The sequence below is a fragment of the Chelonoidis abingdonii genome, chromosome 1 (genome assembly GCF_003597395.2).
Source record: "Chelonoidis abingdonii isolate Lonesome George chromosome 1, CheloAbing_2.0, whole genome shotgun sequence".
NCBI lineage: Eukaryota > Metazoa > Chordata > Testudines > Testudinidae > Chelonoidis > Chelonoidis abingdonii.
In genome coordinates, this window is record NC_133769.1 from 131,408,877 (window position 1) to 131,430,713 (window position 21,837).

The 21,837-nt window shown below is 37.0% G+C and overlaps 1 protein-coding gene across 1 annotated transcript in view; it reads left to right on the top strand.

Moving 5' to 3' along the window:
- LOC116825742 (1-acylglycerol-3-phosphate O-acyltransferase Pnpla3-like) overlaps positions 1 to 21,837 on the top strand; it is a 35,705-nt gene that overhangs the window by 8,816 nt on the left and 5,052 nt on the right. The window contains exons 2-7 of the mRNA XM_032781987.2: positions 4,534 to 4,766; positions 5,832 to 5,897; positions 9,119 to 9,328; positions 10,423 to 10,483; positions 15,023 to 15,238; positions 18,291 to 18,423. Of these exons, the coding sequence (XP_032637878.1) occupies positions 4,534 to 4,766; positions 5,832 to 5,897; positions 9,119 to 9,328; positions 10,423 to 10,483; positions 15,023 to 15,238; positions 18,291 to 18,423 (919 nt within the window). The remainder of the gene's footprint in view (positions 1 to 4,533; positions 4,767 to 5,831; positions 5,898 to 9,118; positions 9,329 to 10,422; positions 10,484 to 15,022; positions 15,239 to 18,290; positions 18,424 to 21,837) is intronic.

Sequence of the window (21,837 nt, forward strand, 5' to 3'; positions counted from 1 at the left end):
CTATTTTTGCACCATCATGCATTGGAATCTCAACCCAGAATTCCAATGGGCGGGGAAGACTGTGGGAACTACGGGATAGCTACGGAATAGCTACCCACAGTGCAACGCTCCAGAAATCGACGCTAGCCTTGGTACATGGATGCACACCACCGAATTAATGTGCTTAGTGTGGCCGCATGCACTCGACGTTATACAATCTCTTTTACAAAACTGGTTTATGTAAAATTGGAATAATCCCGTACTGTAGACATACCCTAAGAGTTACAATCTTGTTTCTCCTAGTGGCTTAATCCTACAGTTGTCGTTTGGCTTCAATGACAAGACTTTCCTAGCGACTTCAGGGAGAACATATCTGGGCCAAAGTCTTTTACTCCTTAACCCCAAAATAATAATAATAATTAATAATAAAAACATAGATAAACTGAATACTGTAGGAAGAGAAGGAGGTAGCTGAAACTCTAGTTCCTTTCCCTCCACCTTCCTCCTACCCACTCATCAACCAAAGCAGAAATATTGAGCGTTTGAATTCTCATTTGCTCCTTCTGTCTTAGGTAGAGGTGACTCTCTCACTTTTTCTATAATTCTTTTTGAATGACTCTATCTAAGGGTTTCAGTTAGCTTTAACGTGCTTTCTCTAAAGCTTCTCCAATCTTGGGATAGGGTTTAGAGAGTTAAGATCAGAGCTTAGGCTAGCTTTAATGTGCTTTTCTGCCTTAGTCAGCTCTCAGTGCTCAAATAGCGTTAGGAGCATGTAATTAGAAATACTTTTTTTGTTGTTTTTGTTTTCTTTAGTACACTTCTACCTCGATATAACGCTGTCCTCGGGAACCAAAAAATCTGACCATGTTATAGGTGAAACTGCACTATATTGAACTTGCTTTGATCCACCAGAGCGCACAGCCCTGCCCCACTGCACCCTCCTGGAGCACTGCTTTACCGTGTTATATCCCAATTTGTGTTATAGCGGGTTGTGTTATATCGCGGTAGAGGTGTATATGTCCAGTTCTAGGTTGAACATATACTTAAAGCCAGGATGGATAACAATCAATGATTTTCTGGGGAAAAAAAAGAATAAATGAATTTTTTCAATTTAAATTAAATACAGATTTGTTTTTAAGAACAAACCTATTTAAAGTTAAATTTGAAATTACAGCCTATGTTAAGACCTTAACTTAATATAATCTATTAAATCATTTACTTTAAATAAAAAATATTAAGCAATACGTGTTTGCTGAAATTTTTAAGAAAGTCTGGGAACTGCACTGATGGAAGTCACAGTCTAAGTTCATGGAACCAGGGCTTGTTGAATGAAGTGCTAAATCAGCTTTTGGAGATCAGTAGCTTGTTCTGCAGTTGCAGAGACTAGTTTCTTCATTTCATTTTATTCAACAACTTTAGTTCAGTGATTAGCTCATTCAAAGTTGAGAACCAAATGGGAGTTGAAAAGCAGGAATGCTTGTTTTCCTCTTGTGGTCGGTGTATAAAAGCTAGGTCTGAAATAATGAGATGTGTTACTCCTAAAAATCTTGAAGGGAACTAGAAACAATCTAATTAATAAATTTAGTTTTATATGCAAAACATACTTTGATAAACTTTTTATACCATTTATGTATCCGGCACATTTAAGATAGTTTTAACTAAAAAAAAAATGTAAATGCTGGTTTTGTTCATTTTTAATTGACTTCAAATTTCTATCCAAATGTAGCTTGACGCAAACAACAAGTGGGAAAAGAAATTAAAAAAAAAATTTCTAGTGTATAAGAAAGGCATCAGTTGACATTTTCCAACATCATAAAATATATGTAAAAATTAAGAACTGAATAAATGTAAGTGAAGCTGTATAATTATTTAAGTAAATAACATATGTTCTCCTGGATAGCAAAAAGGAGCACTAAATTTAGTGTAAAGGCTATATTTAGTTGCAAAGCAGCATTTTAATGGTTACCAACCAATGAGAATCATCCTTTCTTTAGGACAATAACTAAAAGTACAAATGCAAAACAAGATTAAAATTGACTTGAATGATTGTGATTTAAATTGTTTGATTTAAATCAATCCATCCTGCTTAAAGCAGTCTAGGAAAATGGGCTGACTTTAGAAAAGGCTGTTGGGTGTAGTTTTATATAAAAAAGAAACTTGTACATTTTTTTTACCTCGTGTCAAAGTTCTGTCTTCCCCTGTGAAATAGAATGCCAGTTTCAGACTCCATTAGCTTTAACATGGTATATGCTATGAGCATTTACTGAATATTAGTTCTTGTATACAAATACTTTTGGTTATTCTGTTTGAAAAGTATGTTCTACAACTAGAAATGTTACTCATCATGAGTAGGTGACAGATTTTTAGTCCCTTGTAGAACAATTAATAATAACTAGTCATTAAACTGAGGAGACACTTCTCTTATAAGTCCATATATTCAAGTGTCTCTTACTTTTTTGAAGCAGGAGGAAAACTATATTTCTCTGTGATTCTTCTTATTTTATTTTGCCTTGTGTGTCCTTGTCCTTGTAAGAGAAATGGTGTAATAATGAGAGATCATCAATCTTTTTGAAAAGAGAAAATAAGGGTCTTTAAAAATTGTACAGTTCATGGGCAATACTTAATTTCACACATTTTAATACAGCGAGGTGCTCCAAGTAAGTGCGTGCACAGTTGTATATCAGTAGTACCACATAGATGCATTTCACTAAGTGGGGATTTACCTCATTAGTCCTTTTTATGCCCACCATTTGGGAACCTTCCTATCTAGTTTCTCCCTTAATGGCAAAATATTTATTTATAGGTTTCCCAATGTTTACTACTTATATTATGTTTAAGTAATGTGAACGTCTGGTATATAAGTTGAGTAAACTTTTATTGATTTAAATTTACTTCCTTTATGGAAGTGAAGCCAGGGAGAAGGGCAAATGTCAATCTGATATTGATGAATAGCAGCCCTAATAAATTGTTGGTTTTCAGACTGGTGATTGGACAAGAAGGATGAGTTGAGCCTCAGGTGACTTGTGGTATGACTGATTACTTGACACTAGAGACAAGGTTACTGCAGGCCATTGACCTGCTCAGATTTCTGCTCTACAGGGGCAAGGTGAGAGAGGAAACCCAGACCAAAGATGTTTGCAAAATATTTCAGAAGTGTGAGAATTTAAACAAAAAATTGAATGATGCTTTGGATTTAGAATACTTCAGTGAGAGCAGAAATCCAAGTTTATATGTCTGTATAGAAACTTTTAGTTTGCAAAGAAGTATTTGTTTTTCAGATGTTGTTTCTCTCACTGAAAGTGGAACTCTTTTTGACATCTATTTTTTGTGTGTGTTGTGGGTTGTTTGTTTTTTGTACAACAGACTACAATGTTTCATTAATACTAAGAAAAATATTACTGGCAAACTGATAATTAATTTGGGTCACTCTACACTTAGGACAAGATTTTCGAAAGTGAGTAATGATTTTGGATCCTGGATTGATATCTTAAATGAGCCAGATTTTCAAAAAGTGCAAAAGACTCAACTTCAGTAAATCAGACTTCAGTAAAACTAAGAGATGTAATATTGATACACACAAATTGAGTTGCTTAAAATCACTAATCGCTTCTGGTCGTCGTGGCCACAGTGTGAATCTTATAGCTTGTCACTTTAAACAATTATGTTAAGTTCCACTTTTCCTAATACTCAACATAAGCGTTTGTTTGGGGTAAAGTACATCTGCCCTTGAGTACAAGGCTGAAAGTCTGAAGATTTATGTTCTGCCATTTCTGCTGTGGGCTAGGCAGGGTGGATTTTATCAGGAAGACTCGATTTAATCATGGTTTTCTACATAAGAGTGCATTCTTGTTGGTTGTTATAACCTTAATACATATTCTTCACAACTCTGAGATAGATAAAACCCAAACTGGTCTCTCTTACGGCCTGCTGCCATTACAGGTTTTTCCCTTCTAGTGAGAGAATGGTATGGTAGATCTCAAATCAATGAAGGCTACGCTCAGAAAGACCTCAAAACTTCTGGAATATGCTGCTCAGTTTCACTTCTGTTTCTACTGCCTGTCCCTCCCTTCTCACATTTATCTCCATACTTCTCCTTGTCCAGATCTATTCCACCCCCAACAATCTTCTATTCATTGAACTTTCTGACTTAAACTAGATGAGTCATAAATAGTAATATCACTGTACTTTTATACAAAGTTTTTGTTTTAGTGCTCTGAACAGGCATGAGAAAATCTAGAATCTTGAGACCATGTCACTGGGAAAATTAATCTTAATATACCTCTACCCCAATATAACTTGACCCAATATAACACAAATTCGGATATAACGCGGTAAAACAGTGCTCCAGGAGGGCGGGGCGGCGCATTCCAGTTGATCAAAGCAAGTTCGATGTAACGTGGTTTCTCCTCATATTGGTCCCTTCTGACCTATGAGTCTATAACGCTGTAAGATTTTTTTGGCTCCTGAGGTCAGCGTTATATCGGGGTAGAGGTGTACTTTTATCCTCTGTACAAATTGCCTTCAGTCTCAAAGGAAACATATTCTGTTTTTCAGCTGAAGCTTGTGCAGATGTTCTGGGGTTAGCCAAAGAAGCCAGAAAGCGAAGTCTTGGTCCACTTCATCCTTCTTTTAATGTGATTAAGATAATAAGAGATGTACTATTCAAAACCCTTCCAGAAAATACTCACCAGTTGTCAGCAGGCAAGCTGTGTATTTCACTGACCAGAGTGTCAGATGGCAAAAATGTGTTGGTATCCAATTTTAACTCTAAAGAAGAAATTGTTCAGGTATGTGTTACTGATCACCATTATGACAACTTTAAAAGTTGCCACAGTTTAGCTTTCTAAGTTTTAAGTCCAAGTGTAGATTGATCCTTGGAATTTCATTTTGCTTAATCCTTGAATAATCATGGAATAGCCCCCTCAATAATGGAATGGTCACCTCAGATTTTGTCATGATGTTTGTTCTTGAGGCAATGTTTATTGAGGAAACTAAATGTAAAAAATGATGCCATACATGTTCTATTATGGAAGGTTAATATTGTAGAATGAACATTTGCTTGAAAATTCTGCATATCCAATTAAGTTGCAAAGTGTTTTATTTGTAAAAGCTGAAAGGCAATTATTTGATGAGAAAAATGACTGAGAACTAACTAAGAATACTGCTGCTGACTGTTTTGAGCTCTTTATCTCATCCATAGTGAAAGAGCAAGCATGCAATGACTGTAGTCTTTTGGATTAGTATACTATACCTATTATACTCAGAGTATCTCTCTGGAGATGGAATGGTTAATTTTTTTGGCTTCTGGTTTGTAAAGACACCTTTAGATAAAACCCTTGTACTTCAATATTTATTAAGAGACCTACATTCATTTTACTTAGAGGAACACTTAAAAAAAAAAAAAAAAAAAAAAAAAAAGAAACTCTTCTGTCTGGAAACTTCACCCCCTATTGTTAAATTAGAGAGAGAGAAGAATTATTTTAAACTATTTTCTTTTTTTAGTTTACTTTATGCATTTGACAACACTTCCTCTGTATAATCAGTCATTTCCTCTGGTGTTGTGGAATTTTCACAGAATAGGAGAGAAACCTTTTTTAAAAAAGGGAACATGATTGATTGCGAAACTACAAATTGACATAGGTACTCTGGAGAGTGGGAAGGGGCAGCCATGTATATTTAAACTAATTCAAAAAGTGAGTTTGTCAACTCTATTTCAAATAGATTTCTGTCCCTTTAATATTATCATAAGCTTTAACATTATTCGAGACATGAGTGTATCATCATTATACAATAGTTTTCAGTATTAGAGAAATTGCTGTTTAATTTACCTATGTAATCTCATTTCTTCATAGGCTTTAATTTGTAGCTCGTTTGTCCCTATTTATTGTGGCCTAATTCCACCATCATTCAGAGGTGTGGTAAGTCTGCATTGTTTCCTGCTAAGTGCTAAATTTAGCTTGATAACCATGTAGGAAATTTTGAAAGATAATATATGAACATATTTTTGGTTACTCTATGCAAAAGTTAAAGCTATAAAAAGTATAGCTTCAATACCATGGACTCTGAGTAAAGTACTCATTTTTAATAAAGTAGCATTACATATGTAAGAAGATACAAAAGGGAAGATAATGGCCTTGTTTACAGCAGTTTTTTCCCCTTAAATTTCCATCTAAGCAGAATTAGGTGACATGCTTGCTAAAAGGCTGGTTTATTTAAATAAGCACTTAGCAACTGTAGGAAAGCTTAAGAAAAATGTGTAGTGTAGGCACAGCCAGCGAGACCATCCATGTGAGTAAGAGTGCAGGGCTGGTCTCTTAAACGCTTGTCAGGAAATAAGTATCCTAGTAAAAGACCACATTGCACTTCTATATGTTTCACAACAGATCCACTTAATACGCAGTAACATAAATGCAAATAAGCTATTTAGTGCAAATTTAAAGTTGCATTTTTAAACAGGATATAACTTAGTTTGAGTTTTCAATTTAACTTCAGTATGGGGAGATTGTTTTAAAAGTGAAGTGATAATTGTTCTCTTCTTTCAGCGCAGCCCAAGGAGTAATGGTTAAAAGACCTCTTTCTTAAAGCAACATATTTCAAAGCCATCCTTAGAATTTTGAAATCTCCCATTAATGACTGTCTACACCAAATCATTGCAAGGAACCATTGCTTGGAATGGCTCAGGTTTTCTTGCAACACACATGCAACACCTACTCTCTGCTGTTCCTCCACTCCCGTCATTTTTAGTAAAAAAGAGGAAAGTTAAAAGCCAATCAGGTTATTGCAACATTATGATTTAACACAAACAAGTCAGAGATGCATGTGTATTGTTGGGAAGTTAATCTTACTACCTTAATTTTTTTTGTGTTAAACCATAATGTTGCATCAACTTAGTTGTTTTGCTTTCATCAGCCTTTTTTAGTAAAAACAGGGAAGAAGGAAGAGAGTAAAGTGTTTATAAAGAAAACTGAAGGCATGCCAAATAATGGTTCATTGCAACATTTGGTTCAGACAGTCTTTATTGGGATATCTTTCATTTCTAAGAATGGCCTTGAAATATGTTGCCTTAAAAACATTGTTCCTTGGGACTTGCTGAAAATAACAACCATTAAAACATCACCTCCCCTTCATATTTAAGTAACATCAGAGAGCAACAATGTTCAAGTTGACTCAAAAGTATTTTCAAAAGCTGCCTTATGCATGTTTCTAAAGCTTTTCTATATCCGTACCTCTTTAAGCTGGAGTAAAGTGTTATGAAATAGGACATTGGACTGGATCCAAGGTTTAGGTGGATCCAGGCTAATCTGGCTATTCAGTTCTCCTTGGTTGGACAATAATGTTATCTAAAAGGGCTTAGTTCAAACTACAAAAACATACAAGTGTTGATTCTCTGAATATCCTCCTTGTATAAAAAGGTGACTGCCTTCTTTTGACCTATCCTGCCCAATAAAGATTCTATAACAGGCTCTTGAATTCTTGTTTGCAGGGAAATGGAAGTGAAAAATTACATGTGTCTGTGTCAAGGTGGAAACTTTCTTGACGACTCCAAATGTTTTGGAAATTCTTTCCCATTCCATACATGGAGAAGAGAAATAGGAGCTCTCTTTCTGCCATGAAGAGGAGACTTAGCTTGCTAATTTATAGAGTCAGAGATTTTATAATTAAGGCCCCAATTCTGCAACCACTTATGCACATACCTAAGTGTTTCCCAGTGTGGGGCCTGAGGCTGTAAGACTGTTGCTATTATAAGCCTCATTTAACACACAACCACCATACTGAAATTCCTCTCTGCTTGAAACTTTATGAAGGTGCTCTCTTGTGGGAAGGTGATTGGTAATCAAGCAAGACCTTTCAGATGTGAGAATTCTGGATAGATGTGGAGAGACTTTTCACATCTTGAAAAGCTGGATTTTTCTGGTAACATCCTATCAAATATGGGATATTATAGAAATTCCAAAATTATATATTTTAGGAGTTCGTGCATAGAAGTCTTTTGAGAAGGCTTAGTGGTGAAATTTGTAGCCATTTGCCTTGAATATTTTAATCTTGGAGTTGGGTGGTCTTGGTAGAGCTTTTAAACATAATTCTTGTGGAGGTTAAACACAATAGGTTGCCAGATCTGTAAAGTCCATAGACTTTGTAGTCTGGCTCAGAAGAATTTAGTAGCATCACGTATTCTTGACATTCCAAACCAATAAACAGCATCTCTTAAAAAAAATCTCTGAATTTTTGTTTAATATTACAAAACTATTCACTAATCTGCAACATTAGTTATGTTTTCTAAAAATGTACACCAGGAAATATGAAGTTAAGGTTTTTACAGCAATATTAGCTTGAATGTGTTTCATCCTTTGTCAGTAATATTAAACTCTAAGATTAAGAAACATTACATATGTGGAACTGGGCTAAGTTAGAGGTGCAAGACAGTGATTTGTCTAAATGCCAAAATTGGCTGTTGGACTGGGTGGAATGAGGTGTAGAACCTGAAACCACTTCTAAACTCACATATTGAAAATGACTAGATCTTAAGAGAGTATCATTTTTTAAAGGTTTCAAGAGTGTTAAGGTTTACTTGCAATTTTTTCCTTTCTAGTTGCTTGGGGAGCTTTTTTATAATAATCTGAAATAGTTTCTTCTGAAAAGTCTAACATCTTTTATAGTTATTAAAGCAGTTACTTTATTGTCAAGGAACTCAACTTTAGCTTCCAATACGTAGAACGTCCTTTAAAGAGTTGATTTCATGTTGTATTTTTCTTTTGTGGGAGAGCACCGTGGGTAATCCTGGGATTGTGTTCCGTTCTGGTGAAGCGGAGGCAGCTCCAACCGTGCCTGCTCTGTGCAGAGTAGAATTATGACCCAAAGAATGAAGCAATTTCTTTTCTATTACAAAACTTCAAGCACATTTATTGAGTGTTCTGGTTTTTCAGAGAATTAGGAAATATGTTGGCTTTAAAACTGCAATAAGGAAACATATTTTTATACAAAATCAAACAAATTGGCCTCTGTGCGTATGCAGAGACGAACTACTTATTTTAATTTCTATTTTAAAATCTTAGGTGCTATTTAATTAATACAGGGAGTTTGGTTTTATAGAAATTGTTTGTCTGGCATTAAACTCTCCCTTTTTTATTATTCTTTACAGCGTTATGTTGATGGTGGAATCAGTGACAACTTACCTCAGTATGAATCTAAGAATACCATCACAATTTCTCCTTTCTCTGGGGAGTGTGATATCTGCCCAAAGGGGAACTCTGCAAACTTCCATGAAATGAATGTTACTAATACCAGCATTCAGTTCAGCTTAGGGAACCTTAACCGTCTAACGCAAGCACTCTTTCCACCAGAACCCAAGGTAATACATGTCCTCTTACATGGTTCATAATAGAATGTTTTGCATTTAAAGGCCGAAATTGTTGCAGAAGCAATTTGGGCAGCAAACATCTTAGTTTAACATCTAGCCAAATAAGCTTCCCTGATGACATCTGGTGTTGCTTCTTTTGTTTCATCACTTTCATGAATACTTAATTCTTGTTACGTTTGTTTTGCTTTTCAAGACTAAAATAAAATATTTTTCTCTTGGGTTCCTATGTTTACATTTCTAGCACTGCAGATTACTCCGTATAAGCAGTAGTGTACACATCTAAAGTAGAGTGTGCAAGGTTATAGCCTGTTCATGTGCAGCCACCAACCAGCCGAGGCTTTGAAACTGGTACAATTAAAGCTAAAGGTCTTCAAAAATCTGATCCGTGCACGATGCAGCCAGTACAGCTCAAAAGTAGTTATTGACCACCACAGAACGTGTCCTCTTTCTGGATGGGGACTGCTGAAGGTGTCTGGGGATGGGAGGTACAGTACTATAGGAAAAAGATAATGGTGTTTTAATAATCAAATACCTGAGAACTTTGGATGCTTTAAAATCAATTTGTTTTCTTTCTGGCTAGTTGCAAGCGAACTTGTAGACAATGAGTTTATTTATACTTTGTTCTTAAACTTTTCTGCTTACATGAGTTTTAAACATTCTGTGTGGTTTTTGTTTGTCTGAGACTTTGAAAATGTGCAATACTGGGTGGCCTTATGGTTTAGCTGGTAACACCGGTTATTGGGGAGATCCAAGTTTGGAATTAATCATGAAATTCAGCCTCCCTAGGAGAATTGCACAGTTGGCTCTCTTTAGTTTTTAGAAGTGGCAAGGGGAGAGAGTTGAGGGGGGTGATCTCTTTATCTGTGTTCAAAAAAAGCTACTTAAGGAGATAGTAAGAAAAGAAGTTTTGACAAGCTTAATATCTTAGTTTGATGCTTTGGTACATGACAATCTTAAGGTCATGGGAATTGTCTTCCTCATATGACTAGGGTAAGTGAATAAAGCAGCCATTCGCTCTGTAAACTGGTGTTTTTCACTTTGAATCTTCCTTCTAATGGCTGACGTGCTGTACCCTGTGTTTGCAGGTACTAGGAGAGATCTGTGAACAAGGATATTCAGATGCACTTAGATTTTTGAAAGAAAATGGTATGTTAAATTTGTTTGTCATTATCAATACTTAATGTGACTCTCAACTTATCTTTTTTGTGGGGGAGGGAGGGCAAGTTAAAATAAAGCTCCTTTGAGACAAAATGAATGTCGTCATGAAAAGATAACAAGTTTAATTCAGCCATTCAGTAGGCAATAATCTTTTAATAGTAATAATTTACTTGAGCAATTTTATTAAGTTGGTGAAATTGCTGTCCTCATGCTGTTGTGTGAGGTCCTACCTTCAGTCTGATTTCCTACAGTATGGTTCTCTGTCTTTCATGCCTGTACAAAGTGAGGGTGTAAAATGACACCAGTTAAGAGTGATAGACTGTTACACCCACTTTGCATAGATGTAAATGACTATTCAAAGACACAAATATTGTAGAAGTGGAGCAAAGGAATGGGTGTACTATAGAGGAATATGAGAGCATGAAATTGGGAGGCTTTCATAACCAAGAGACTGATTGTCTTATAATTTCCCACTGAAGTTCAGATTTGTCTGCAAAGTCAGAGAAATAGAGCCTATAGTCCTGTTCACGCAATAAGAAAGCATATAGACTGTAGCATTCTTAAACCTGTTTGTTGGGACTTAAATATTAGTCTGTCTCTGAGAAATGTAACCTGGAAAAGTTTTTTCTGGGTGCTGGATAAAATACTGGGGGTTATGGTTGAACAGAAATAAGATACTTGAAAATTAGATTAGAAAATTTAAGATTTTGAGTGGTACTGGTATCTTAATACAGAGTCAATAAGCTTCTGAAGTTTGTATAATTAATATATTTCTAAATGTACAGGTTGATCATTAAAATCTGTTGATACAAGCAACACGTTCAAAATCTGATGTTCTATGTTCATAAAAAGATGGAAAATCTTAATTCTGGTAGGAGAGTTACAAGATAAGTGGTGAATGAAGAGTTCTGGTCTGCGATGAGCTTTGACAGCATCGTTTCTGTAATATGTCTGATGAGAACTTATTAATTCACACTATTGCTCTTATAACTGTCTTCTGTAGTGACAAATGATTGTCTCCCTTCCTTATGTAAGGCCTTGTCTGGACTAGCAAAACAGATGTGTCAACCACTGTTTGGACACCATTGCTTCCCTATAACATACCATGCATCCACAAACACAGTAGGTCCCAACGGTGCATAGTTGGTCATGCTACCACTTGGCTTACACTTGCTCTGAGCAGTTGCAAATCACCACCACATCATCTACCGGCATGTCTGTCTCGTTGGTGCACTGTTGACGTATATACCAAGTGCTAGTACAGCAACTGTATTTATGTATTCCCAGAATGCTTCTGCACACATGCAAAAATAGAAGAAATGTGAAATAGGATGCTTCCTATAGATGCATTGCACTATGGCAACTTGCACCAATACAGCTGTGTAGTATAGGCGTAGCCAAGTACATTTATTCCCTTACTGTAACTGCTTTGTTGTATGTAACAATTCACAAGCAGAAAATTCTTCATGGAATTTGAACTTGGCGTTTTTGAAGTAAGTTAATTGGATCTTTAAGAAACAAAAAAAGGTAGGTTAACAATGGTCTGATACCGTTAACAATGGTCCGATACCATTAACAATTGATAAAAATAACAATAAGTATATATGGAATCAGAAGTCTTCCCATGAATTATCATAATAACGAGCCCACCCCGCCCCAAAAATCATTCCTCAATCATTCTCTTCTTCCTGAAAGTCTGCCTATAGTTGAAATTACTGAATGTTATCAAAATTGAATACCTTTTAGTAAACACGTTTATATATCTTTATTTTCAACTTCAGCCGAGAATTTGCACAAATCTACATTATATACTGTTGCTTGTGGTTTTCCAGCAATACCTGTAAGTGCAATGTGCATTATACTGTCACCTAATTAAGTTTTGCTGCTCTTGTATGCAGATAGAAATACTGCATGAACAGTGGCTTACTTTTGCTGCTCTTTTAGAAATTGAGAACTTAAAAGAACATTATTTTCAGAAAGAACTTTGCTAGAGGTTTTGGCAGTAAGATATGGAAAGTATACATCCGTATGCACCTTATGTTGGGCACCCATCAGTTTCTCAGGATAAACAGTTGAGTTCAGTCAATACTTGCCTACAACACCTTCAGGGTGTATCCATCCAACAGGTGGCACTAGTTTCTTGAGTTAATGTCCCAAAATATAGTGTGGAGTGGCATTGACCTTCAGATGAGATATAAAAGTGCTGGATCATTTAAAAAACTTAGGCACATTTTGCAAGCGTAGACGGAAATAGATGCGCAGCAGACACCACTGATTTTGTTGACTTAATGTATCCCCGCTACACACAGGCACATCATACATCATTTGAAAGCTTATGTCTACCTTAAAATGAGATATGATATGGAGCTGATGTATACTGTGGTTTCTTTTTTGCATGCTCTTAATTCATGGATTATTTCAGCTTGAGCTTCAAGTTGATGCCCTAGTCTAGCGTTGTCGGTCTTTCTCATCGTTCCATCAGCATAGAAGAGGGACATAGGCACAGGTTCTAGTGAGTGACCTAAGAACACTTTGCTGCTGAGATATCATCTTTGCATCTTGCTAAAGAAAGGGCTCTATAGAAAACAGTTTCTGTACTGATAGCTGCTGTGATTGTTCCTACCTTGCCTGACTTAAATTTGGTCTTCTTGGCCATGTCAGCAAATATTTTGATGCCAGATTTCTTGACTGGACTGAGGAGGCTATGTGTCCCATTGGAATCAAGTGCACTTCTTAAAAATTTCTCCATTTGTTCCTCAGGATCTGCTATTTTTGGTAGAGACTTTTGCACAACTGATGTTACATGCAGTCCAGTAAATATGTTGATGATCACCTGTTGATGTGATTCAGGTCAAATGGATTTGTCATATTGTTGATGAAATGGTTGGTAAGAGTTGTAACAGGGTCTTCATTCCCATTCACTGCAGAAACAAGGACTTGTTTGCAGACTTTGTCTTCTCTACTTCTTGTTAGCCCACTTCTTTCTCTACTAGCTTTTGCATAATCATAATATGAAACTGTGTATTGTCATCTCTAACGTGAACACTGATCTGTGCATAAGTGTTACAGAATTAAAAAGCTAGTTTCTAGAATATTTCAAAGGGTAATATTGCATGCATAGACAATTATATATTAAACCTTCTACCAGGCAGACTAATGCTACTTTAGGAATTCACATAAATTTATTATTTACCCACTATGCAGTACAAACAGTGGTCACACAATTGATTGCTTCTGCTGCACAACTTTCAGTGTGAGACTGATCTGATCTGCAAATTTTACTTAAATTTAGAGAAGAGAGATCATTTGTGGTACTGTGACAGTTAAGAATATGTGATGTGAAAACATTTCATGTTCATATACCGCACAATGTTGTATTTGCCATTTTTGCACATGCTAAACAGCTCCATCATTCCTGGGGGTAGGGGGAAACTTACCCAGGCAAAACCAATAAATACCTTTTAATACATTGTTTGGTAGTTTTGACCAGTAAACACCACATAAAGGAGTTGAACTTAACTGAAACAGTGAAAACTGTAGTCATAATCATGTTGCAATGTTTCTGGATTGCAAAAAATGGCATTTTCTCATTTTGGGTACCATTGTTTCACCTTGCCTGCAGACTTATACTTGACAGCTTCACATCATGCCTCATTTAAATGGACATAAAATAAACTTGCAAATGATCGAGAGAGAGTGAGAGTGTGTGTGTGTGTGTGTGTGTGTGTGTGTGTTGCATAGGTACATTAAAACTCCAAAAATAAGGCCCCTTTTCTGCAGAATTGCCACATGCCTAAAGTGGTCCCGTGCCCTTGCCAGGTTATGGCTTCGGTGATTGACTAATATATATTCCCTATGTAGATTCAGTTGACATTTTTCATTTTTCCTTCAGCTCCTATCCTAAAATGATACCTGATCCTGCAAAGGGTCTAAGGGTCTCATGTGAGTAAGGATTTGCAAGATCAGGCCCATGCTTACTATCTTCTTTTAAAGTCCTGCATTTCACCTCTGGTAGATGAAGTGTTGCCTGTTTGTAAAGCAGTGGTTATCAAACAGGGGTCTGAGGCCCCCTGGGGGGCTGTGAGCGGGTTTCAGGGCGTCTGCCAAAATAAACCAGAGAGCAGGGCTGGCGTTAATCAGTGGGCCCCAGGGAAGAAAGCCAAAGCCTGAGCCCCATTGCCCGGGGCTGAAGTTGAAGCCTGAACCCTGCCACGTGGGGATGAAACCAGCTTAGCTTCACAGAGCTCCCCATGGCATGGTGCCTCAGGCAATTGCCCTGCATGCTATCCCCGAACACTGGCCCTGGCTTTTCATCTACTGGATATGCACGAAAAACATTTTTTTTTTCTGGCACATGGGGGCCATGGAGTCTTTATAGCTTGTTGGGGGTGGGGCTCAGAAAGAAAAAGGTTGAGAACACCTGTTATAAAGGATTCTGGGATTTTTTGGATGACAGCTGTCATAAATGTGAGTTCGTTCTTTCTTTCTTTCTTTTCTTTTCTTTTCTTTTCTTTCTTATTTCCCCAGATATTCTTAACGATTCAGTTTATGTCGACTTGTCCTTAAAGAAAAACCCTCAGGAACTCATAGAGGACACTGACTTTACAAATAAGAAAACTATTCCACAGAGGAAGGGCACAGAGGAGATATTGAAGACAAAAATGCTTAGTAACCAGCTAAAGCTAAACACATGGCCATTGGATGAAAGAATTTTTGAGCATCTACCTCCTAGACTTCGTAAAGGTATAGACTTGAGAATATCTTCCAATAACTTTATGCCAATAATGTTTTTATAAATGACTTGAACTAGTTCTCATATTGACAATATCTTCTGATGATAGAAAATACAAAACTATCTTGTATAAAATGATAATGTAAAATCTACTGTAGTTTTTAACTGATTAAAGTAACACAGAGCAATTCTTTAAATACAGTTATAAGGTATGATCACATAAGAAAAATAAAGTTGTATTTGGCTTCAGAAACTGGCAAGATGGAAACTAGTTTCACAAGTCACTTAATTGTAGTTTAGTAGAGCATAACTGAGGTGTAGTGCCATAAACTGGATACTGATTAATTTTGTGGATATATTTATAATAACTGGGGCTGTCAAGTGATTAAAAAAATTAATTGCACAATGAAACAATAATAGAATACCATTTATTTTTTATGTTTTCTACATTTTCAAATATTGATTTCAGTTATAACAGAATATAAAGTGTACAGAGCTCACTTTATTTTTGTTTACAAATATTTGCATGTAAAAAACAAAAGAAATAGTATTTTTCAATTCACCTAATACAAGTACTGTAGTGCAATCTCTTTGTCATGAAAGTTGAACTTACAAATGTAGAATTATGTACAAAACAAAGTTAAAAATGTAAAACTTTAGAGTCGACAAGTCCAATCGGTCTTACTGCTTGTTCAGCCAATTGCTGAAACTTTGTTTACATTTGCAGGAGATAATGCTGCCCACTTCTTGTTTACAATGTCACATGAAAGTAAGAACAAGCGTTCTGATGGCATGGTTGTAGTCAGCGTCACAAGATATTTATGTGCCAAATGCTCTAAAGATTCATATGTTCCCTTCATGCTTCAATGACCATTCCAGAGGACATGCGTCCATGCTGATGACAGGTTCAGCTCAATAATGATCCAAAGCAGTGCGGACTGATGCATGTTCATTTTCATCATCATGAGTCAGATGCCACCAGCAGAAGGTTGATTTTCTTCTTTGGTGGTTCAGGTTCTGTAGTTTCCACATTGAAGTGTTGCTCTTTTAAGACTTCTGAAAGCATGCTTCACACCTCGTCCCTATCAGGTTTTGGAAGGCACTTCATATTCTTAAACCTTGGATCAAGTGCTAGCTTTAGAAATCTCACATTGATACCTTCTTTGCATTTTGTCAAATCTGCAGTGAAAGTATTCTTAAAACAAACAACATGTGCTGGGTCATCATCTGAGACTGCTATAACATGAAATATATGGCAGAATGTAGTTAAAACAGAGCAGGAGACATACAATTCTTCTCCAAGGAGTTCAGTCACAAATTTAATAAACACATTATTTTTTAATGAGCGTCATCAGCATGGAAGCATGTCCTCTGGAATGGTGGCTGAAGCATGAAGGGGCATAGGAATGTTTAGCATATCTGGCATGTAAATATCTTGTAGTGCTGGCCACAAAAAACACAGAAGTGCTATGCGAACACGCCTGTTCTCACTTTCCAGGTGACATTGTAAATAATAAGCAGGCTGCATTATCTCCTGTAAATGCAAACAAACTTGATTGTCTTTGGGAGTTGCTGAACAAGAAGTAGGATTGAGTGGACTGGTAGCCGCTAAAGTTTTACATTGTTTTGTTTTAGAGTGCAGTTATGTAACAAAAAAAAAATCTACATTTGCACTTTCACGATAAAGAGATTGCATTATAGTACTTATATGAGGTGAATTGAAAAATCTGTTTCTTTTGTTGATCATTTTTAGAGTGCAAATATTAGTAATCAAAAATAATATAAAGTGAGCCCTGTACAGTTTGTATTTGTATTGTAATTGAAATCAATATATCTGAAAATGTAGAAAAAATCCAAAAATATTTAATAAATTTCACTTGGTATTCTGTTGCTTAACAGTGCGATTTAAACTGATTAATTGCTTTTAATTTTTTTAAATTGCAATTAATTATTTTGAATTCATCATATGAGTTAACTGCAATTAAGTGACAGCCCTAATAATAACCACAATAAGACGGTATGAACACTCCTATGTGAGAAGTATTTCAAATGTCTTACAAATTAAATCTTTAATCACTAATATTTTAATTATAATTTATTAACTAAAATTGGATAAATAAGAACTTGACGTCATCATCAAAACTAATAACTAAATAAATTACTTTTCTTATGGCTAAATAAAACCCCTTATGTTTCAGAGAACAAAACTTAACAGGTATATAATAAACATTTCTGGGTTACTGTCGCTAAATTTACCTTAGGTTAGGTAGGTGCCTGTAAACTATGACCAGCAATTTAAAGCCTGAAATATGTGACTTACGATTTGGGAAAACAAGTAAATTACATGAAGAAACACGAAGATTGTGAAAGCAGAGTTGTTTGATAGACAAAACACAAAACTGGAATTTGGGGAAACCTGGGTGCTATTGCCAGCTCTATTTTGAACATTGGTTATGTGAATACGGACAAGTCACCTAATGTGCTTGATTTTTATTAGTCAGTAAAATAGGGATGCTGACATTTACCCATCTTTATAATGTTGTCTGAGGTATATAGCTTAAAAGAAAATGGAAGGTCTAAGTACCATTATAACTTTCCTCTGTAGTGTGATGCATTTTAAATAGAAAAAGTTTGTTTTAGCACTAATATTTTGTGACATAGGGCTTAGCAACACCTTAGCTCACAGTAAGCTAAGGTGTAAATGTATCCCGCACTAATGTGCCGTGCCACCCGCTAAATGTCTTTTGTAGACCTTGTTGCCATGCACTAAAAGCTCCCTAAAACAGGAGTAGATCAAAGCCCATTAGAAAACATTTTTATGTGTCGCAGCAAGGTCTACATAGACACTTAGTGTGCAGCATGCAAGTGTGGGGTAGATTTACATCCTAGCTTGCTACAAACTAAGTGCTCATTTAGTTAATGTTGCATGTCAATTGTGCTTCAATATTAATTACCCTTATAGAACACTAAAACATCACTGCACCTAAAATAATTTGTTTGAACAGTACATTTAAAAACAAAAGTGTATTCTAAAGGCTGTTTTAAAAAATCCTTATTTTCCAGCATTACAAGAAGCTTGTAAAGAGAAAAATGGGTTCTATGCCCAGCTCTCTAAACTCTTACCAATGCGAGTGATGTCTTATCTGATATTGCCATATACCCTGCCAGTGGAGTCTGCCTATTCTGTTGCTTTAAGGTGAGGTTCTATTTAAGAACTATTATAAAACCCATACTTCTGGGTCCATTTAAGACTTCTTTTATTCTTTTTCATTAATTATTTTTATAGTCATGACTAACAAGCTAGCAGTGTATTAAGTGTTCTGAAACACACTGATGACTTGACTTACATTCTAGAGACAGTTCTAGAAGTCTATGTAAATTGTAGCTTATGTTCCTTTCCCCATATTCAGGGCTGGCTCCAGGCACCAGTGGAGGAAGCACGAAGCATGTGCCTGCGGCAGCACATGCTAAGGGACGGCATTCCGTCCATTCTTGGGGCAGCTCAGTCCAAGTGGCTTTTTTTTTTTTTTTTTTGCTTGGGGTGGCAGAAATGGTAGAGCCGGTTCTGCCCATATTACTTCATCTTGCAGATGTTTTCTGTGCACAACTAAAGCCTTTAATAAAAGCTTGCTAAGTGAACGATGGATAGAAAAATGGAGAAAAGGGGAGATTTCTAGAATTCTATATGTATTTAGTCTTTTTAATATATGAAGTATCTTTTAATTGACTGATTTAAAAAAACTCTAATATCTAAGCAACATCTAAAAAAAGAGTTCTATATCTAAAGACTGTCTGAAAAATTAAGGATTTCTTTTGCCCAAAAGTGTCTCTTCAACAAGGGAGAAACTAATTATATACAAAATAGATCAGAAAGGGTCAGGTTCCTTTGTTTGTTTGTTTTTTTGTTTCGTTCATTTGCTAACTTTTTTCAGTTACAGTAATCAGCTATAGCAGGTACAATGCCTTCAGACAGATTCCCTTTTAATGTGCTACCCATAGCAAAATATAACAATTTCATTTACACTGCTTCATTCTCTGGTGATAGTCAACCTGTATCCAGGTCTCGCGTATGTTGTAATCACTTAAAAATCACATCAGAAATCTTTATAGTAATGCACTCAGAGCTGCACTAAGGGTTTATTTACATGATGCATGCCAGCTGGGGTGTAAATTCTAGTGGGCACACTAGCATGTCATGCTCTAAAAGTTCTCTAGTGCATGTGGACATAGTCCTGTTTCAAAGAGTATTATGTCAATGCTTGCTAGGGAGCTTTCAGTGTGTACCAGCAGGTTCCTCCCTGACAGTTATTGTCCAACACACTGGTGTGCATTAGAATTTACACCCTGATTGGTGCATACTGTGTAGGCAGCCCTTACATTTCATACAAACTTACTTACTGGGGCAGAATTCTGCCCTTGGAGTCAAAACATGTTCTACAACCCATAGCTTGTGTACCTCTGACATAAGACAAAGAAATTAGGTTGTCCTGAGGTCCTGAACTCTGTACTAGGATGGAGGGCATCCCAGTGCATAAACAGCAGAACCTCATCACAATAACTTTACAGAAAATACTGGAAGGATTAGGAAGAAAATATACAGCCAAAACTAGTTCTTTGAGTAATGATCCCTATATGTTTTCCACATGTGGGTATGCATGCACACCATGTGCCTGAGTCTGGAATATCTTCAAAGCAGTCTCCATTGGCCTGCACATGCACAGTAACTCTCCTAGTGCTCCTGGCTGAGGTTACAGGAGGCAGTGCGAGTAGAGTCTTCCCCAGGTCCTTATGCAGCAGTAATAGCCTGAGCCAGAATTGTGTCCTCCTTCATGTCGTTGTGTTACCTATAAAGAAAACATTTCTAAATAATTATATTTTTAGATTAATAGTTCGTAGTTAAAAAGTTTATACTACAGAGTAGCTTGTTTTCCTGGTTGGGGAACCACTCCCCAGCTCCAGTACTATTTCATGAAACATGTTCCCTGCCCTTGATCCTTCTCTATCAGTGATGAACATCAGTGCTGACTGTACTGTCTAGGTGAGGCACATATCTCTGCAAAATGTAGCATCTGTCACTCCTTCCCACCCAGAACTCAAGAAGCCCAGGAGTTTTGCCTGTGGAAGTACTGGATGGAGAAGGCTGAGGCTGCTTTGTGACCCGGGGCAGGGAGATGCCTATGTGTATTAGCCTCCGCTGCCGACCAGTGCCCCTCCAAGCACATGCCTTGCAGCAGAACCATCAACATGTAAGCCCAAGAACTTTTTCAGGGCTCCCCATGAGTAAAGAGTACTGTCATGACAAAGACAGATCACCATTTAGAACTGTCCATAAGAAACATGTTTTTTCCCTGAGCTGGTCCAGATTAGATGAGACATCATGAATGGTACCTAAGGAGCCAGCTCCAACGAATGAATTCTGTTCAGTCAATCTAAGACTTCTACATTAGTGGTCCGCAGACCATAGGTTGAATTCCCAAAGGGGTCTGGATCTCCATTCAAAAATGTTTAGGGGTCCACAAATGAAACCCCTCCTGCTCCCTGAACTCCTCATTTCTGGCCCCATCCCAGAGCCCACACCCCCAGCCAGAGCTCTCACCCCCTCCCACACCCCAACTCCCAATTTCATGAGCATTCATGGCCTGCCATACAATTTCCATGTCCAGATGTGTTCCTTGGGCCAAAAAGTTTACCCACCCCTAGCCCTAAATGGGAGCTTAACCTTGTCCTGTCCAGACTCTGTAGTCTGCCTTTTGAATCCATGGCAACTTGTACCATGGCCCACCTGTCCAGGAAAGTGGTAGTCTTAGTAGCTATTACCTCAGCTCTGAGCTCCATGACCCTCCTAGCTTTGATGGTTGACTCTCCTTATATAGTGTTTCACAAAGAAAAGGTTTTTCTTTGATTATACCCCAAGTTTCTCCCCACGATTGTTTCTGAGTTCCATATCTATGAAATGATAGTTACCTGTATTGTTCCTGAAATCCCACGCTTCCTCTGAAGACAAGAGACTCCAATCTCTTGATGTCTGGCCTGCCCTGGCATTTACCTGCAAAGAACCAAACCATTTAGGAAATCACTGAGACTCTTGATCACCATACCAGAGAAGTCATGTGGGCAAGCCATATCCTCCCAGAAAATTTTTAAATAGGTCTCGGGATATATCTTAGAATGCTACAAGATAGCAAACATTCCTCCCCATAGAGGTATCACGCTTCACTCCACGCAAGCACAGTCTGCCTCCATGGTATCCCTATCATATGTTCCATTTCAGGACATCTGCAGAGCAGGCACCTGGGGTTTGATCCACATGTTCACAATACATTATGCCCTAGTTCATGCTTTGGCAGCAGATGCAGCAGTAGGATCGGCAATATTACATGCATCTTTGCTACCAGTTTTCTTGCACCCACCTCCATATTGAACACTACATCCCAATTATCCGTATGTGGAATACACATGGGGGCCATCACAGTTACTTACTATAACTGGAGGCTTCTTCAAGATGTGTGGTCCCTATCTGCATTCCTTCATCCCTTCTGCTTCAGTTCCTGTTGGATTTGTGGTTAGAAAAGAAAGTGGAAAGGTGTTGACCCCCACTGCCTCTTAATAC